This window comes from Mesoplodon densirostris, chromosome 3 (assembly GCF_025265405.1).
Source record: "Mesoplodon densirostris isolate mMesDen1 chromosome 3, mMesDen1 primary haplotype, whole genome shotgun sequence".
Taxonomy (NCBI): domain Eukaryota; kingdom Metazoa; phylum Chordata; class Mammalia; order Artiodactyla; family Ziphiidae; genus Mesoplodon; species Mesoplodon densirostris.
In genome coordinates this window covers 18,519,736-18,536,772 of record NC_082663.1, presented here as the reverse complement: position 1 = coordinate 18,536,772, position 17,037 = coordinate 18,519,736, and the positions used below count along the sequence as shown (strand labels likewise).

Here is a 17,037-nt window from a genome sequence, read left to right as displayed (position 1 = left end):
ATAAAGATACATGAGTTAAAAACATTCAAGAACGGAAAATACATGTTTATTTATAGGCACACTGTGGTTTTCTTGTTACTGATTAAGAAATTTAGGCAATTAAATAGTGGGATGAATACTTAAATTGTACAAATGAACAATTTTAATGTCTTGAATAATTTTTAAGCCAGTTCTGTGCTATTTCTACAAAATATCTATCTGGACTAACAAGTAATGATAACATCTATTTAAAATAAAGAATGGTAAAGTTATTTCCTATTTATTTTAAAATAAGTAAAACTTTTTTGGAATTAAAAAAATCCTTAATATTTTGCTGTTTCTTGGCAATATAATTTCATTTCAAATAACCATAACTGTGATCACAGTGAATCCAAGGTGAATTATTTTCTTTTTCTTTAAAAACAGAAACAATAAAATATTTTATTCTTCACCAGAATTTTAAATAAATAGGCTAAACTCAACTGGTCTCATTGGACAGTTTTATTTATGTCCCATTAGTCACTGAAACTCACTTTCTTTTTGACATCTCAAATGGCAAGGGAGTGAATTCACATGAAATGATATGGTAGCATAGCACCATCATGTGGTTAATTTTTGAATAACTCTTAAAAAATAAAAATAAAATTAGGAATACCTTGTTTTATATAACCAAGTATACACCTCAATTTATTGTTTAAAATATTCCTGTTTTAGTCATACAAACATGAAAATTTCAAAGAAAAATACGTGGTGTTTGTTTCTGTAAATATTATGCTCCTGGTTTTGTAAATATTTATCTTCATCTTCTTTTTAAACATCTCACTTCCCTAGTCTCATCAACTCTCAACTAACCCCCAAGTTGGCATAACCAATGAACATTGTTTACTGCCTTGCAGACATTTCTAACTTGGGTGTGTTAGTCTTTTCACACTCAAAATGTCCAAAGCTGAATTTCTTGTCTCCTCCCAACCAAAGTGTGCCTGCTCACATTTTCTTCTTCCTGGTTAAGACCTTAGTTCCTCTCCAGTTCCTTAAAGCAGAAATCTAGGCTTATTCTTATGCTGCTTCCATTACCATGAACTCCCCTTTCCGAATAGGACGGGAAGCCTGATCACTGATTCCTTCTGAACTTGGAATAAAATTTCCCTCTTTCTCCTCTTCATGGGTTGACTTACAACCATCACTGTTACTCTTTTCCACCACTGTAATGGCTATCTTCTGAGCCACACACCTTATGTTCATCCATTTACTTTAAGAGTGAATGGTTGAAACCTAAATCTGTTTATTTTACTCTCACTCCTAATCTGTTTCTGACTCCTATCACTAGTAAGATAAAGAGCAAATAGTATATTTTCTATTATCATCTTCTTCATACACAGACACACACACACACACACCCATACGCGCACACACATTCACCTACTACATTCCAGACACCCCAAACTCATTGTAATTTCTACGGAAGATGCTGTGCTATTCTTCCTTCTGCATAGAAGTCACTGCCCTACATGAACATTTCTATTAATTTTTTTCCTGTTCTTTAACATGGCTGTCACTCACGTCCTTCACCAAAGAATTCCTTAATCCCTCAGGGAAAGTTGATCCCTCCTTACTTTCTTCCCCAAATGTTACTATTTCTGTCCAAGCACCTATGAGACTTAAAGGTGCTCAAATTCTAAATGCATCTGCTTCTTTCTACTATAGTTTAAACCCCTAAAGACACTTTGTCGTATCTATATCTGTGTCGCCATGATAAAGGAAATGCTTAAAATATACAGTGGTTAAATTTCTTTAAAAAAAAAATCTCATGTTGGTTTATTGTTTTAATTTCAGATGAAATACTTTTCTTAGTATTCACATACCATGCAGAGTTCAACATGTTTTTAAAGTATTTAGAAAAATATTGCTTTACTGATTATATAAATGAGAAATATGAAGCTCATTGGAGAAAAGTAAATTTTTCAAGACTACACAACTTGCAGTAAATTATAGAACATATTTTAAAAGCATATACTTTCAACTATTGTGAAGAACAATATATATATTAGAGGTAAAGTGTGAGAGTGGACATTCAAGAAGTTACAAAGAATTCCCCCTCCCACGATGGTCATGACTTACACTGCATGTGCCTATAAAACATATATCTTGCTTAGGCATTTGTAACAGTTGATGAAATCTTTTCTTTCTTAGGGAAAATATCACCACAAGCCCTCAAATAAAAGCACTAGATGTTCTTCCAATTCTTTTTTATTTTGTTTTATCTTAGTTACTGAATTTGTTCTAAAAATTATTGTCACTGAAATATGGCTTAGAAACGATGTCATGATTCTTAAGTTAATTCATTAAAATTATCAAAAATTTGAAGTTCTGTACAAAAACCTGGAGTTGATAACTTGACCACAGAAAAATTAAATTCATTTCTAGTAAATAGTTCTGTAAAAAAAAATTTTAGAGATAAGGTATATTAATTATATGTTTTCTTCATTTTAATATTTTTATTTGACAGACACATTTTGTCTAGTAATTTTATTGTTCGTTTAAGCTTTTAAAATTTTAGAACTGAAATACTGTTAAAATTTGTCCAAACTAAAATCTACGTTTTAAAAATGGCTACATTTCACTGTTTCACCTTTATGATAGGGGCATTCTCATCTGATAATGTGACAACTTTTATCCATCAAATAACTGCTTGATATTTTGTGTATGTTTGAAACTGAGTTGAGTTTCTTCCTCAGTGATGACGGGATATACCAGACACTCCCATAGCTTCCTCTCACATAAACACGCACGCTTTCTTCCCCATCTACCCCTGACACACACAATACACATCTGTCTTCCAAGTTTTGGATTTTTCCATAGCACTTATTACCACTTGGGATGCTACCATTTGCTTATTTATCTTATGTCCCATTATACTATTTTCCTCATAAATCTTACCACTAACTGAAAAGTATTATTTACTTATTATTCGTTCTGGCTCTCCCACTCTCTAAAAAAAAAAAAAAAAAAAAAGGACTTCATTTAACTCATGAATCAAGATATCCTCAATTCCTACTGTGACAAAATAAAATCTAATCAAATATTTGATTCAATTTATGCAGAATTAAATTAACTTGAATAAATCAATTAAAGAAGTAGGTACAGACATCATCTATGGATTATTTAATATGAGACGAGTAGTGGTAGAGTTTTTTTTTTTTTTTTTTGCGGTACGCGGGCCTCTCACCACTGTGGCCCCTCCCATTGTGAAACACAGGTTCCGGATGCGCAGGCCCAGTGGCCATGGCTCATGGGCCCAGCTGCTCCACGGCATGTAGGATCCTCCTGGACCTGGGCACGAACCTGTGTCCCCTGCATCTGCAGGAGGACTCTTAAACACTGCACCACCAGGGAAGCCCATTGGTAGAGTTTTAGACTAATTTATTAGCTAATAGGAAAGTCTAGCAAGGAATAAATGAATTGACTACTGTATTGTTAAAAAAAATTAAGTTTGAGGAACTTGATTTTCCTTTAAAATGATGCTTGATCTGAAAGTCTTATCTTTATAGTTTAGCCTCGTATCATAAACCTCCCTTACAAAAGCTTGTTCCTAGTGTCTTTTTATCTTTGTTCAGCCTGGTATAAATCTGCTTCCTTGTTTCTTGTCTTGAAAAGCATCTTTTCTTTCAGATACATTTACAGCCTTCAGTTATTTGGGTTCATTGACAATTTTCCTTTCCATTGACTGTTAAGACCTATGATATGACTGAGAGAGTAGAGTCATTCCTAAAGGATACATTTTGTTAAGAGTGAGGACTCTACTGTGATGGTGAAAATGGTACATGTTCATCATAAAAAATGAACCAGTAGAGAAGAGCAGAAAGTAAAGAGCGATGAAAGCACAAGCAGTTGTGGGTCAGAGCATAGTATAAGTGAGTCTTCTGCTCACGGTCTTCCAGTCTGGGCTGAAATCAAGGTGTAGGCCACTGCTGTGACTGATCTGAGGCACAGAATTTTTTTCCAAGATTACTTGTTTTGGCAGAACTCATTTCTTTATGGCTTTATGACTGCGGGCCCTACTTTTTTGCTGGCTGTTGGTCAGGATCCAATCTCAGCTCCCAGAGGCACCCCAGGCACTTGTCTGGTGGGCTCCTACATCACAAATTTACTTCTTCAAGGCCAGGAGGAGACTATCTGTAGCACCTCCTTCTATCAAGGCTCACGTGATTACATCAGACCCTTCAAGCAAAATCTCCCTTGTAATTAACTGAATGTTAAGTGATTAAAGACCCTGATCATATTTCAATCATTTATTTTTCCATAAAACTTAACAAATTCATGGGGTGATAGCCCATTCAGTTCAGAGGCCCATCACACACTCAAGGGCAGCAAATTATACAAGAGATTATAGAAGAGATTATCTTGTCCTTGGGGGTGAGAATCTTGGGGACACCTTGGGAATTCTGTCTACCAAAGCTGCTTTCCAAATTCCTCAAAATATAACTCTAGCTATCCATTTTCACTCAACCTTATCTGGAAATGTGATGAAGCCTGGAAGAGCCCAGGGAATTATTCTTTTGTATTTTATGCCAAAAATTGCTCATCCCTCTTTGAAATGAAAAAATACTTTGGTACTTTAATATTTTATGTAGTTTTTCATGACCTGGACCTCAGCAAAGTAAAAGCAGAGAAAGTGGCTAAAAACAAAGAATCAAAAAGATTATATATTGCCCAATTGAACAATTAAATATATCCTACTCCATTTCTTTTTTTAATTCATTCATTTATTTTTGTTTATTTGGTTGTTCCAGGTCTTAGTTTTGGCTCGCCAGACCCTTAGTTGCAGCAGGTGGGCTCCTTAGATGCAGCATGCGAACTCTTAGAGGCAGCAGGCATGTGGTCTAGTTCCCTGACCAGGGATTGAACCTGGACCCTCTGCTTTGGGAGCACGGAGTCTTAATCACTGCACCACCAGGGAAGTCCCTCCATTTCTTCAACAGTTTAGGCTTCTTACCATACAACTCCCTACGATATGAATTGTTTCCTGAAAATTCTGGTTTCAATAACCTTTTTTTATCAAAACATCCTGAGGAGAAAGGAACTACTCAACTAAATTCTATTTAATCAATCATTTTCTTACTTTTCTAGAAAGGTTCATAAAATTGAATGCACCCCAAGCAGTACCACGAAATTGTCTATTTATTGTGTGAGAGCTAAATTAGTTCCACTTCATAATAATGGATTTCTGTTATGGAATATGATTCATTTCCTAACAATAATAAAAAATCCTGTTTTTTTCTATACTTATTTCAAATAATAAGATTTTTGTTCATTGCAAAGTTAGATGAATTTCATTCCTCAGCACCATCCCACACCACCCCCTCCACAAAGAGTGGAGGGTAGTCTGTCAGATGAGTCAGATAAAGTCAACTAGAGAGAGAATGGTATTGATTTTTTTTTTTTTTTTTTTGCTCTTTCTGAGCTGTCCAGTTTTATACAATGGCATTGCCTAATGGCTAGGGTCACAAAGAGGTAAGGCCCTCTAGGATATTATTGTGACATTTATCCTACAATTTTCTTCAGTTGTTTGATCACTGCAGGAGATAACTTTTCAGTCATAAAAGAATATCTGTATGTACAGAAAGTTTCTTTCATCTCACTCTTTATCACCCTGCCTACTAAATATTTGTCTACTGTGGCAGGTCAGGAGTTCTTAAAAGGCATAGATTAGGGCTTCCCTGGTGGCGCGGTGGTTGAGAGTCCACCTGCCAATGCAGGGGACACGGGTTCATGCCCCGGTCCAGGAGGATCCCACATGCCGTGGAGCGGCTGGGCCCGTGAGCCATGGCCGCTGAGCCTGCGTGTCCGGAGTCTGTGCTCCACAACGGGAGAGGCCACAACAGTGAGAGGCTCGTGTACCACAAAAATAAATAAATAAATAAATAAATAAAGGCATAGATTATGTCTAATCTCCTAAAACAAAATGTAGAAAACGTTTTGGAATTCTCCCTTCATTCCTGGGTTTGAAATGGACTCCAAAGTGGGGTGTCAAGTCAATCAGAGAGCAGTGACATGTTAATTAACTAGGTAAAAAAAAAATGAGATCTTGTCTAGAAAGAATTTGCCTAATCCTACAGACAATCAGAAGCATTCCGATGTCTAGGAGAAGTAGAGAGGGAAAGGAAGAACAATTGGTACTAATTTCTACATTTTAAGAGAAGTTAATTCTGGGCCAAAGAAGGGGATAAGTATCAGCCAGAGCAGCTCAAATAGCCTTCTAGGAAAAAGGACCCGAGGTGATAAAGTCAATATCGTCTTACACTAGAAGTTAGGGATAACTATGAGCAAAATTATATTGTTTAACATTCATCGAGCATGTAGAGTATACAAAACACGAAGTATATTTCTATATGTTCTTTAACTTAAACTACCTTGTACAGCTTATAAATTATATATCACTCAGGTATCTCTTATGGCGTCTGATTTCTCTTGAATACATCAAATGATGGGGGACTTACTACTTCTTCAAACAACTCAGTCATTAAACAAGATGGCAAACCTTATTTATCTTTGCCTCTTTCTGTCCTCCTGGAATGTATCCCAGGTCTTACCACCATGTAGGCATCAACACTTTTTAAAATTAATTTAGTTTTGAACGGTTTCATTTGTTAGAGATTTCTTCATTTTTTAGCTTAAAGTTGCCATGTTTAATAATTTAAATTATTGTTAATTCCCCATTGAGAGACTTATAGAATAACCCTAACTGATATTCAATATTTGAAAAGGTTTATCCTTTTTTTGTCTCTGTCGTCTTCATTCCAGGATAGACATTCCCAGTAATTGTAACAGTTTTGCATTTTTGGTTTGAATAATATTTTGTTACCCTCTTCTGGCAATTGGTTGTCTTTTCTTGAGCCCGATCCTTTAACAAAACACTGTAGTCATACTGTGGGCTGATCAAAACAGTAGCATCATCATCTCTTTTTCCAGATATTATGTTTCTATCTGTTTAATCAACAGCCCCAATATCAACCGTGACATATTAGCCAATAGCTTTACTTATATTGCTTTAAGACAAGTGAAAAGTCTTAGCAAGAAGAAGACAGAAATTGAAGAAAATCAGTATTGTATGTAAACAGGTATGAGCTGAATAAATAAAAATATAAAAACTAAAAGAAATCATTGAGTCCAAGGCAAAGAAATACATGAATATAAATTGGATGAACTAAACAAAATAAGGGGAACGACTACAGGGAAGATAAAGATAGATTCCCTTGAGTGAAAATTACTGTGAAAGAAACTTAATGTCATGTCCAAGAAGTGTTACTGTTTGCTATAATAAATTTAGTGATTTGTGAGCTTTTAAGGATTTCACAGTGATTTTCTTTCTTTTCTTTTCCCTTCTTCACAGAAAATGCATAAAACAGCAATCTTGTCCTTAAAAGAGAGAGATATACCCGCTTTATTTCACCCATGTGTACTGAAGCAAAAAAGAGATGTGTTGACACAACAATTAGCACATAATGGGAGTCATACCAGAGGGAATTAAGTTAGAAAACAGAAACTTCTAAAGGTCCCAGAAAATCACTATGTTAATTAACTATGTTAATGTTAATTTCATGTCTTAGTTTGTCATACGTGATTAGAAGTCACAGCCAGTGACCTTAAAGTTTTCATTTTAATAAAGCACTACAGCAACATCATATTTCTGCAATATAATATTTCCAGTTATTGGGGACATAAAACTAATATTCAGAAAAAGGTAAATATAAGCGGTGTAAAGTGAAAAATCAAGAATCAGTGACTCCAAGGACAAATTACATCCAAATATTCTGTCTCATGTTGTTCTTTAATCCTATATGTTCAAAGCCTTAATTCTTGGTCATATATCCTGATCATGCATTACCGTGCCTACTAATTCTATGTGTAATGTTGACAACACAAAGGACCAAAACTCTGGATATGGTCCTTGGCAGCAAAAATACCTAGACATTCAAAAGTATTCAATAAAAAAGGCTATTATTGTCAAAATAATAAAAATTGTCCAAGAAAAATACATAGTTTGCTACACCAAATTTTTAGCTGGAATCTAAAAGTATCATTTCAATTTTGTTGTATTTTTAATTACTGCTTAATTCCACCAGATGTCAGTACTGGATAAGAGCATCCTTAATAAGTACTTGATCTCCTGCAGTTGTAACCACTCACGTGAAAGGAATAAGCCCTATCTAGCACATATGTGTGTATATGTCATTTAAATGTATGCAGCTGATGACATTTACAAGTTACCCAGACACTTCTACAACTGGTCGACTCTTTTCTTAAAATGTTTAACTTGTCCTTCCCTTACCCACTAATTATTAAAGGAAAATGACCATTTGATATTAACTTGCAAATAACTGTCTGCCATCGTTGCCACATCCTATATGAATGTATCTCCTCACTTTTGATTTGTCCTCGCTACAGCCATTGGATTTTGAAACAAAGAAGGCTTATACTTTTAAAGTAGAGGCCTCCAACCTGCACCTTGACCACCGGTTTCACTCTGCGGGCCCTTTTAAGGACACTGCCACAGTGAAGATCAGCGTGCTGGATGTGGGCGAGCCGCCGGTTTTCAGCAAGCCCCTCTACACCATGGAGGTTTACGAAGACACTCCAGTGGGGACCATCATTGGCGCCGTCACTGCCCAAGACCTCGATGTCGGCAGCAGTGCTGTAAGGTAAGAAAAAGAAACGTTTACTTTTCTGTGTCAGAAAGAGAAAGAAAATAAAGCAACACTCTGACCAGGCTTGCATGAATTATTTAGAGAATACAATGCTTGAAAATGGAATCACTTTACAGAGTAAGTATAAGAATAGAAGAGAAAACATAGGATTTGAACGAAAACATCTGATATCAATCCTTGTAACAGGGTTTAGTAGTGACCTGATGTTGGGCTTGTCACTCATGCTAGTCAACCTCAATTTTTTTATCCACAAAAGGGATTTAATAGTAAGCCTAAAAGGATGATTCTCATGAATGACAATATTAAGGTACTTTCACAGTGCCTGAAATATCATAGATATATAATACATTTTTCAATTATTCTAAAATCTCTGTCTCTTACCCAAAGTTAGTGCTTGAAAAAAATGGTTTTACCATTTTAAATTTGCAGCTCATTTTTTCACTGTGGAAGTTGTACATGATGATGGAAACACAATTAGAGTCAGTCTTAAGATAAGAGACATTGTGGAGTTGCTCAAAGCCCAGACTTGGCAAGGAGTTCCTCACTGGCATAAGGCTGCTTGGTAGTGAGTCAACAAAGCAACTGATGGAATAAGCAAGAGTAAGAAGATACACCCCCCTCCATAAATGACACTTTCATTGCTGAAACGTGGTGGGATTCCCCTTTCCTCCCTTATAAATCGATCCTACAACGTATTTTGAGACTTGTTCTGATTCAACTTTGCTTCCTCTGTATGCTTAATCCCTGCCAGGTGCCCACATGCCTACAAGAACTGGGGGGTGGGGGGGAAGGAAGAAATGAACATATGTACAAAACAGGAACAGACTCACAGATGTTGTGCTTGCCGATGGGGAGGGGGTGTGGGGGAAGTAAGGACTGGGATCTGGGATTAGCAGGTGCGAACTAAAAGGAGAGAGAGAGAGAAACGTGCGATTTGTTCCAAATCTTCTAACTCTAAAGTGTTGAAGCTTATAGCAGGCAAAATCACAACCAAAGAACACATTAAGTAGGCTTTTAAAGCAAAACACCACTCGGTCAACATAGGAAAAATACATAGACATATATCCTACAAGATTTTAAGCCATAGGGTAATTAATAGTAAAAAAAAAAAAAAAAAAAAAGCATCATCCTTTCAGTGGTAGCTTCAACACATTCTTAGCATAGAGAAAAAATTCAGGATATGGTTTGAGAGCATGAAAGCTCTGCTCTTTGTATTTGTCTGAATCCACCCCCCAAAGTAGCCTGAACACTTTCCTTCTTGAAGCATGTCTGTGATCAAGAGAGAACTAAAAAAGCACATTTGTCTTGGGAAAGTGAAGAAAAATAGCAATTACTGAGTGCCCCTACATGTCAGGTTGAATGCTGGCTCATTTCCTCATTGGGTTCAAGTTGTTCTACATGCTCATATTACAGCATGATTCACTGTCAGTTAAACTCCAGAGAAGTCTATTTATTACCCGTGTTCACAAGGGCATTCTCAAGAATCTGCTACGTTAGTAGTTATTGTACATTAATCTGTCATCATTCATCAATCTTGCTCCTGAATACCCTGAGTGTGCTGCGGGTCAATGTGAAAGTGGAAAATGCCTGCTGAGTAGATTCACAGGTAATTTCAAGAATGTAAACAGAATGGAAGAAATATCGAAGGTTGTAAAAAAGTAATAAAAAGGTAAATAAACATGGATTGAAATTCTCTACAGTTCAATAAATGAGAATTGTGAGACATAGTGGGAAACAATATCTTAGGGAACATACTAAGTTGTTTAATTTACTATATGTACTATTTTTACATTTTCCTTTATTTTTATTTTATTTTATTTTATTGACTGCATTGGGTCTTCATTGCTGTGTGTGGGCTTTCCCTAGTTGTGACGAGCACGGGCTACTCTTCATTGTGGTGCATGGGCTTCTCATTGTAGTGGCTTCTCTTGTTGTGAAGCCCAGGCTCTAGGCATGTGGACTGAAGTAATTGTGGCTTGCAGGCTCTAGAGCACAGGCTCAGTAGTTGTGACATGAGGGCTCAGTAGTTGTGACTCGTGGGTTCTAGAGCACAGGCTCAGTAGTTGTGGTGCACGGGCTTAGTTGCTCCACTGCATGTGGGATCTTCTTGGACCAGGGCTCAAACCTGTACCCCCTGCACTGGCAGGCAGATTCTTAACCACCAGGGAAGTCCATATGTTCTATTTTGAATACTGATAATAGCATGATGTGGTCGAGGTATGAATATTATTTTAATTAAATATTATTTTAATGAAATACTTTAAAACCAAAAAATCGGAGAGTTGACAAGTAAAAAAATACCACCTGGTAAAGGTAAGGTGAGAATTACAAACTTCTAAATATAAGAAAATTATTAGATCAAGAACCTGGTGTGAAGAATAAAGGAAGGCTACATTTTAGGGAAATTCTCCAGCTACAAGCCTATTTTCCTTATCTGTTTGTTTGTTTGTTTTTGATGTCACAGAAACTAGTGTCTGACAAGTGCTACTTTATGTGAAATGAAATAGTATCCCCAGTCTTTTTTCTAATGGGCAGCAGCCTGACTCATTGAAGCTGTAGACAGAGATGGATTTAATTGATCCCCGTGAGGGGTTGTCAAAAGACAGAGGAGCTTTTGAATCAACATGAAAGTTGTCTTACTTTCATGTTCTTGGAGTGAACAATAAACTTGAATCATGTCAGTTGAGGAATGTGGGGTATGGATCGTCTCTTCTTGGTCTGAAAACATGTTTGCTCACTTAAGAATGATAGTAAAAATATGTTATAAAAATAAGCATCAAAAATGACAAATTACTTGGCATCTGTAGGTATGCTCTGTTGGTTTTGTTTTCCTTTGCTTTACTGCATTTACTGTTTTGCATTACCCTTTTCATAGGGTTATTGTGGAAGGTATTAATTTAAGATTAGCTTATTCCACACCACTGGGTATTTTATAAATATTATTACTTCATCATCACTGAGCACAACAAAGAGCCAGAAAGCAATGACATTAACCAAGGATTTCAAAACCTTAGAAGAAAGGTTCAGTTAGGTGTAATGCCCCCAAATATACCATATCCTGTCCCCTCTTGTCCTGAGCTTAATTTCTAGTTATTGTTTTCTTTGCTTTTCTAGCCTTTGCCTTTAGATGAACTGATTTCCTGACTCTAATATTCTATATCCTTTGACATTCTTATTATATAGTTCATGGGAATGATTTATAGTGAGTCCAATAGGAGTGTAATGAGTGTACCTACCATTAGTGAGGTGGGGACAGTCTCTTAAGAAATGAAATTTAAAACAGGTGACTATTCAGTTACATCAGAAATTAATATTTGTTTTGGATATAAGTGATTTAAGTTACAAAGAGATTTCAGTGGATAATTCTGCTCAGTATGTGTTATTTTTCTTTTGTTCCAAACGTTTAAAAATCTTAGTTATCCTATGAATGAATTTCAAAACAAAATTTAATCAAAGTATTTTTCTGTATAAAAGGAGAAAATAGACAAATCCATTCTAAACCTACTCCATTTAAGATGGGTTGGATAAGAGACTAATAATGTAAACTAAAATCTATTTTATGTATATAAATGTCCATGTGTAAATTATTATAGTATTTAGTAGAACAATTGAATGGTTTATTTTTCAAGTTACCTCTTTTGTTTGATGATATGTCTAACCAAAACCCATCACATAAAATCAAGTCATGAAATTGATTAATACATAGAAAACCATTATCAATTATCATAAGTAAAAAGTAATACATAAAATAATTAATAACTGGTTGTTAAAACATAAATGTCTAAATGAGTCTCACTTAAAATTATCTTATATTCCGTACCTGGTCTGTTCAATGCACTTTTGGAAACATTTTCGTATCACTTGAAATTGATTTTTTTCATCGTGGATTAGGAAGCTATCAGAGTAGCTGATTTTCATTTGAAGGCCCTTTCTAATACACCAGAAATCTTGTTTTGTGGACAAAAACCTAAGCTCAAATACAAAACAAGCTTAGAGAATGAGAAGAAACAGAGGCCCCACTTATCAAGTGATATCCTAGAGCAACATATATAATTTACTTTAAATATTAGTTAAATGAAATGGTAAAAATTAAAAACTTGAAAACTTGCTCGCTCTCTATTTTTCTCCTATTTAACAAGATTTTTGTAAGAATTAAATGAGGTATCAGTATAAAATGTTTTATTTAAAATAATTTTTATAGATTGTATATTTTTTAGATAAGATTAGGTTCACAGAAAAATTGAGAGAAGATACAGAGATTTCTCATATGCCTGTTGCCACCACACATACATAGCCTCCCCCTTTAGCAGTATCCCCCACTGGAGGGATACATTTATTGCAGTGATGAACCTACATTCACATCATAATCATTCAAAGTCTATAGTTAACTTCAGGATTCATTCCTGGTGCATTGTACAGCCTATGAATATATTTATTATGACACGTATCCATCATTGTAATATCATACAGAGTATTTTCACTTCCTTAAAAATCCTCTGAGCTCTGTTTATCCCTCCCCACACCAATTCCTGACCTTTTCACTGTCTCCATAGTTTAGCCTTTCCAGAATGTCATATAGTTGGAGTCATACAGTATGTAGCCTTTTCAGTTGGCATCTTTCTCTTACTATTTACATAAACTTTTCTCCATATCTTGTCATAGTTTGATAGCTCATTTTTTTTACTGCTAAAATGTATTCTGTTGTCAGCATGTACTACAGTTTATTTATCCTCTCACCTACTGAACATCTTGAGTGTTCTTTAAGTCCTAGGAATTACTAATAAAGCTGTATAAATATCCATCTACAGGTTTTTAACCTGGACATAAATTGTCAGCTCCTGTGTGTCAATACCAATGAGTGCAATTACTGGATCAGATGGCAAGAGTATGTTGAGATTTGTAAGAGACCACGAGACTGTCTTCCAAGGTGGCTGTGTCATTGGGCACTCCCACCATCAATGAATGAGAGCGCCTGTTGCTTCACATCCTTGACAGCATTTGGTGTTGCTGGTGTTCTGGATTTTGGCCTTTCTATTAAGTGTGTAGTGGTACTTTATCATTGTTTCAATTTGCATTTCCCAGATAACATATGATGTGGAGCATCTTTTCATGTGCTTATTTGCCATTTGTATCAATATATCTTCTTTGGTAAGATGTTTGTTAAGGTCTTCGATCCATTTTTAATTGGGTTTTTTGTTTTCATATTGCTCAGTTTTAAGAATGCTATTTTTCCAGTGCATACAAATAAACAACAAAAGATTTGCCTTTCTTTCATATTCTCAACTACAGATACAATCTCATTGTAAAAGAGAGATTATGATGGATGCATTACTTGTTAAGAGCATATATGAAGCTCTTAAAAAAAAACTAAAAAAAAAAAAAACTAAAAGGAACTAGTAGGAAATTAGCAACTACTATTTAAGGAAGTTTGAGAGAAACATATTAGGATCCCTCAGAAAACAATTTAATTGCGATGTTGATGAAGCAATTACAATCTAAGTGTTGTATGTAGCTTAAATTCTTAGTAAAGTGTTTACAGAAATAAATTGAACTGAATTCACTTTCATTTGTTTATCTGCCACCAGATCAAAAAAAAAATTAAAAACAAACACTAGCAAAGAGTAAAGAGTAAAGAGATTTTGATCTATTATTAGTACCTGGGCAAAATATTTCCTACCTTCACCTGACTCATTACTCTTAACATTATTATTGCTTAAAAAATGAGATGTAATACTTTTAAAGTACTCTGTATCATCAAGTACATTTTTACAAAATGTGTTTGAGAATTGGGACAGGGTCAAAGTTAGCTTTTCCATTAATTGTGAGAAAGCTATTAGGCAAATTAAAAGAAACAATTTTAAGGGGAGTGTTTACCTAATGAAGAGAACAAAACTTCAAGGCATTTCTGAAAACTCATTTTCAGAAAAATAATAAAATTGTTCTCTGTCGAGTGGTCTGCACAGTTTAAGTTCATGCATTAATTTTTGATTTCCATTGAATTGTTAAAACAGGTTTCTTATCAAGAGTCACTGTGTATACTTTTATGAACTATAGATTTGTATCATATATCTATCCTAAGCATCTTGTTTTTTTAATTTGAATTTCATCTAATCACCAAGTAAGTATAACATGAGTCAAACACAATATGTACCTAAAAGTTTTACTCATTTAAACTGGTGAGTTGGACCAAATTAGACAGTTTATATTATATTGTGACTTTTGCTGAAACCTGGCCTCTGTACACCAGCACCAAACTGAATCTCTCTACTTTTGGGTGAAGTAGAAAAGAATAGCTTTATTGCAGGGAGCCAAGCAAGGAGTACAGGGCAACTAGTGCTTAAAAGGCCCCAAGGAAGGATTTCAGGGGAAGGTTTTTAAAGACAGGGTGAGGGAATGGGGTTGCAAGGTGTGTGATTAGCTCTTGGACGTTTTTCTGATTGGTTGGTAGTGAGGTAATTGGGAGTCAGCATTATCAACCCTCTGGTTCCAACTAGTCTGGGATATACGTGTTTGTGGGCAGCATGCAGTTCATTTCTTCCATCTGATGGGGGTTTCAGTATCTGCAAAACAGCTTAAAGGACATGGCTCAGAAGATCCTTGTCTTTGTTTAATGGCCAAAGTATTATTATTATTTTGTCTTGCTTGACTGTTTTCCTTTCTTTCTGTATTTTCTCACTTCTCTAATTAAATTTATTCTTTGAGTAAAGTGTTTCTACAGACAAAAGTCAGCTGGAGGACATGGGTGGGAGTCTATCTTGGGAAATCCTCATAGGGTCGTGCTTGGTTATGTGATTAGTTGCAATTAAGATATCAGTCTACCCTTAGATTGAATGTGGACTGTAGCAAACCCAAAGTAAACCAGTGATGGCTAACTCTGGGACGGTGATTCTCCTGAAACTGATCTAGACCCTTTACAACCAGGTCATGTCTTCTCTGAAAATATCCAGGAAATGTAGGAGTGTTTTCATTGTCAGTTCATTGATGGCAACATTTTATCTATGTCTCCTAATTGCTATAGTGGGCAAAATACCACAGTAGAAAATGGCTATTGTCTAATGTTTATCATTCAGTTAGGAACAGGGGTCAGCCAGTCACACAAAGGTAGGACCTTAGGAAAATGCCAGGACCTAGTGTTAAGAGTCTAACCAGCTATAAGAAGATGCTGAAGACGTTTTACTGAGTAGAAAATGTTCAGATAAGATGGCAGTAAGCTTTCTAAGAGGATAACATCCAGAGGAAGGGCTATCAAACATCATAAGGTGATGGAGATAAAAAGTGGATGCCAGAAAATAGTGAATGAGAACCAAAACACCATTGTAAGAAATAAGGCCTAGCTATTGTGCCCATGGTTTGTACTTCAGGTGTTTGGGGTTGGGGGGCTTCATAGTTCAGGTGTTTTAAATTTGAAGGCTACATATGTCGCAACTTTGATCTAGAACAAAGCATACATTTGTGTGATAGGTAGAGTTTTTTTTTAATTGAAAAAATAATACAAAATAATCAATTATGTGGAAAGAGAGAGGGAGGAAAGGATATATACACACACATACATACATGTACACACCCCACATGAATGATTCCATACCTAGGTACATATATCTTATCTCATTCTGTCTATACCACACTACATTTATATTGCTAGGTAGGTATTATTTTCCCAAATTTTACAGAAGACAAGGAGAACAGGCATTAGGGAGTGAGATTCCTAACCCAACTGCACAAGGTAAGTGAAGGAACCGGTATATCACCCTAGTTCTTTCTCCAGAAAGTTCATGTTCTTAATTCTATACCTATTTCTTCACCTTTCAGGGGTGGTTGATTTATGGAATGCAAACTCTATGTCAATGTTAGACTGAAATGACTAAATAAATGAAATCTGCTTACTCACCTTCTAAGATATTGGATTTTGGTTGATAGTTAGATAGATAGAAAGATAAAACAGAGATAGGCACATTATTTTATGTATGCAATAAGTAAGTTCTTGAATTTTTAAACACATTACCAGATAGACCTAAATTTAAAATGAACTGTGGATGTGTAATGATTCATTGTGCATAGATTCTGTTTGACTCAGACTTCTAAACTGTAAAATAAGCTGTAAGAATTAACTAGAAGTAAGGTGATCAATTGTCCCAGTTTTTTCTGGGACCAAGGAGTTTTTTAGATCTCAGAATATTCAGCACTAGTACTGAAAAAGTCCTCAGCAAACCAGAAAGATTTTGTTGTCCTAAATAAGACATTCCTAAAACGTTAAATAGGCTTGGAAGTAGAAATATTTAACTATTATACAGGTAGTAAGAATAGGATCTGTGCATTGATTCAATATAGTGTTTAAGTTGCAGATGCTAAAACG

General features: G+C 35.4%; 1 protein-coding gene across 2 annotated transcripts in view; it reads left to right on the top strand.

The window, feature by feature from the left end:
* Positions 1 to 17,037, top strand: part of CDH12 (cadherin 12) — a 295,800-nt gene that overhangs the window by 246,249 nt on the left and 32,514 nt on the right. For both annotated transcript variants that reach the window (XM_060091603.1, XM_060091602.1), the window contains one exon: positions 8,425 to 8,678. In XM_060091603.1, coding sequence (XP_059947586.1) covers positions 8,425 to 8,678 — 254 coding nt within the window. The remainder of the gene's footprint in view (positions 1 to 8,424; positions 8,679 to 17,037) is intronic.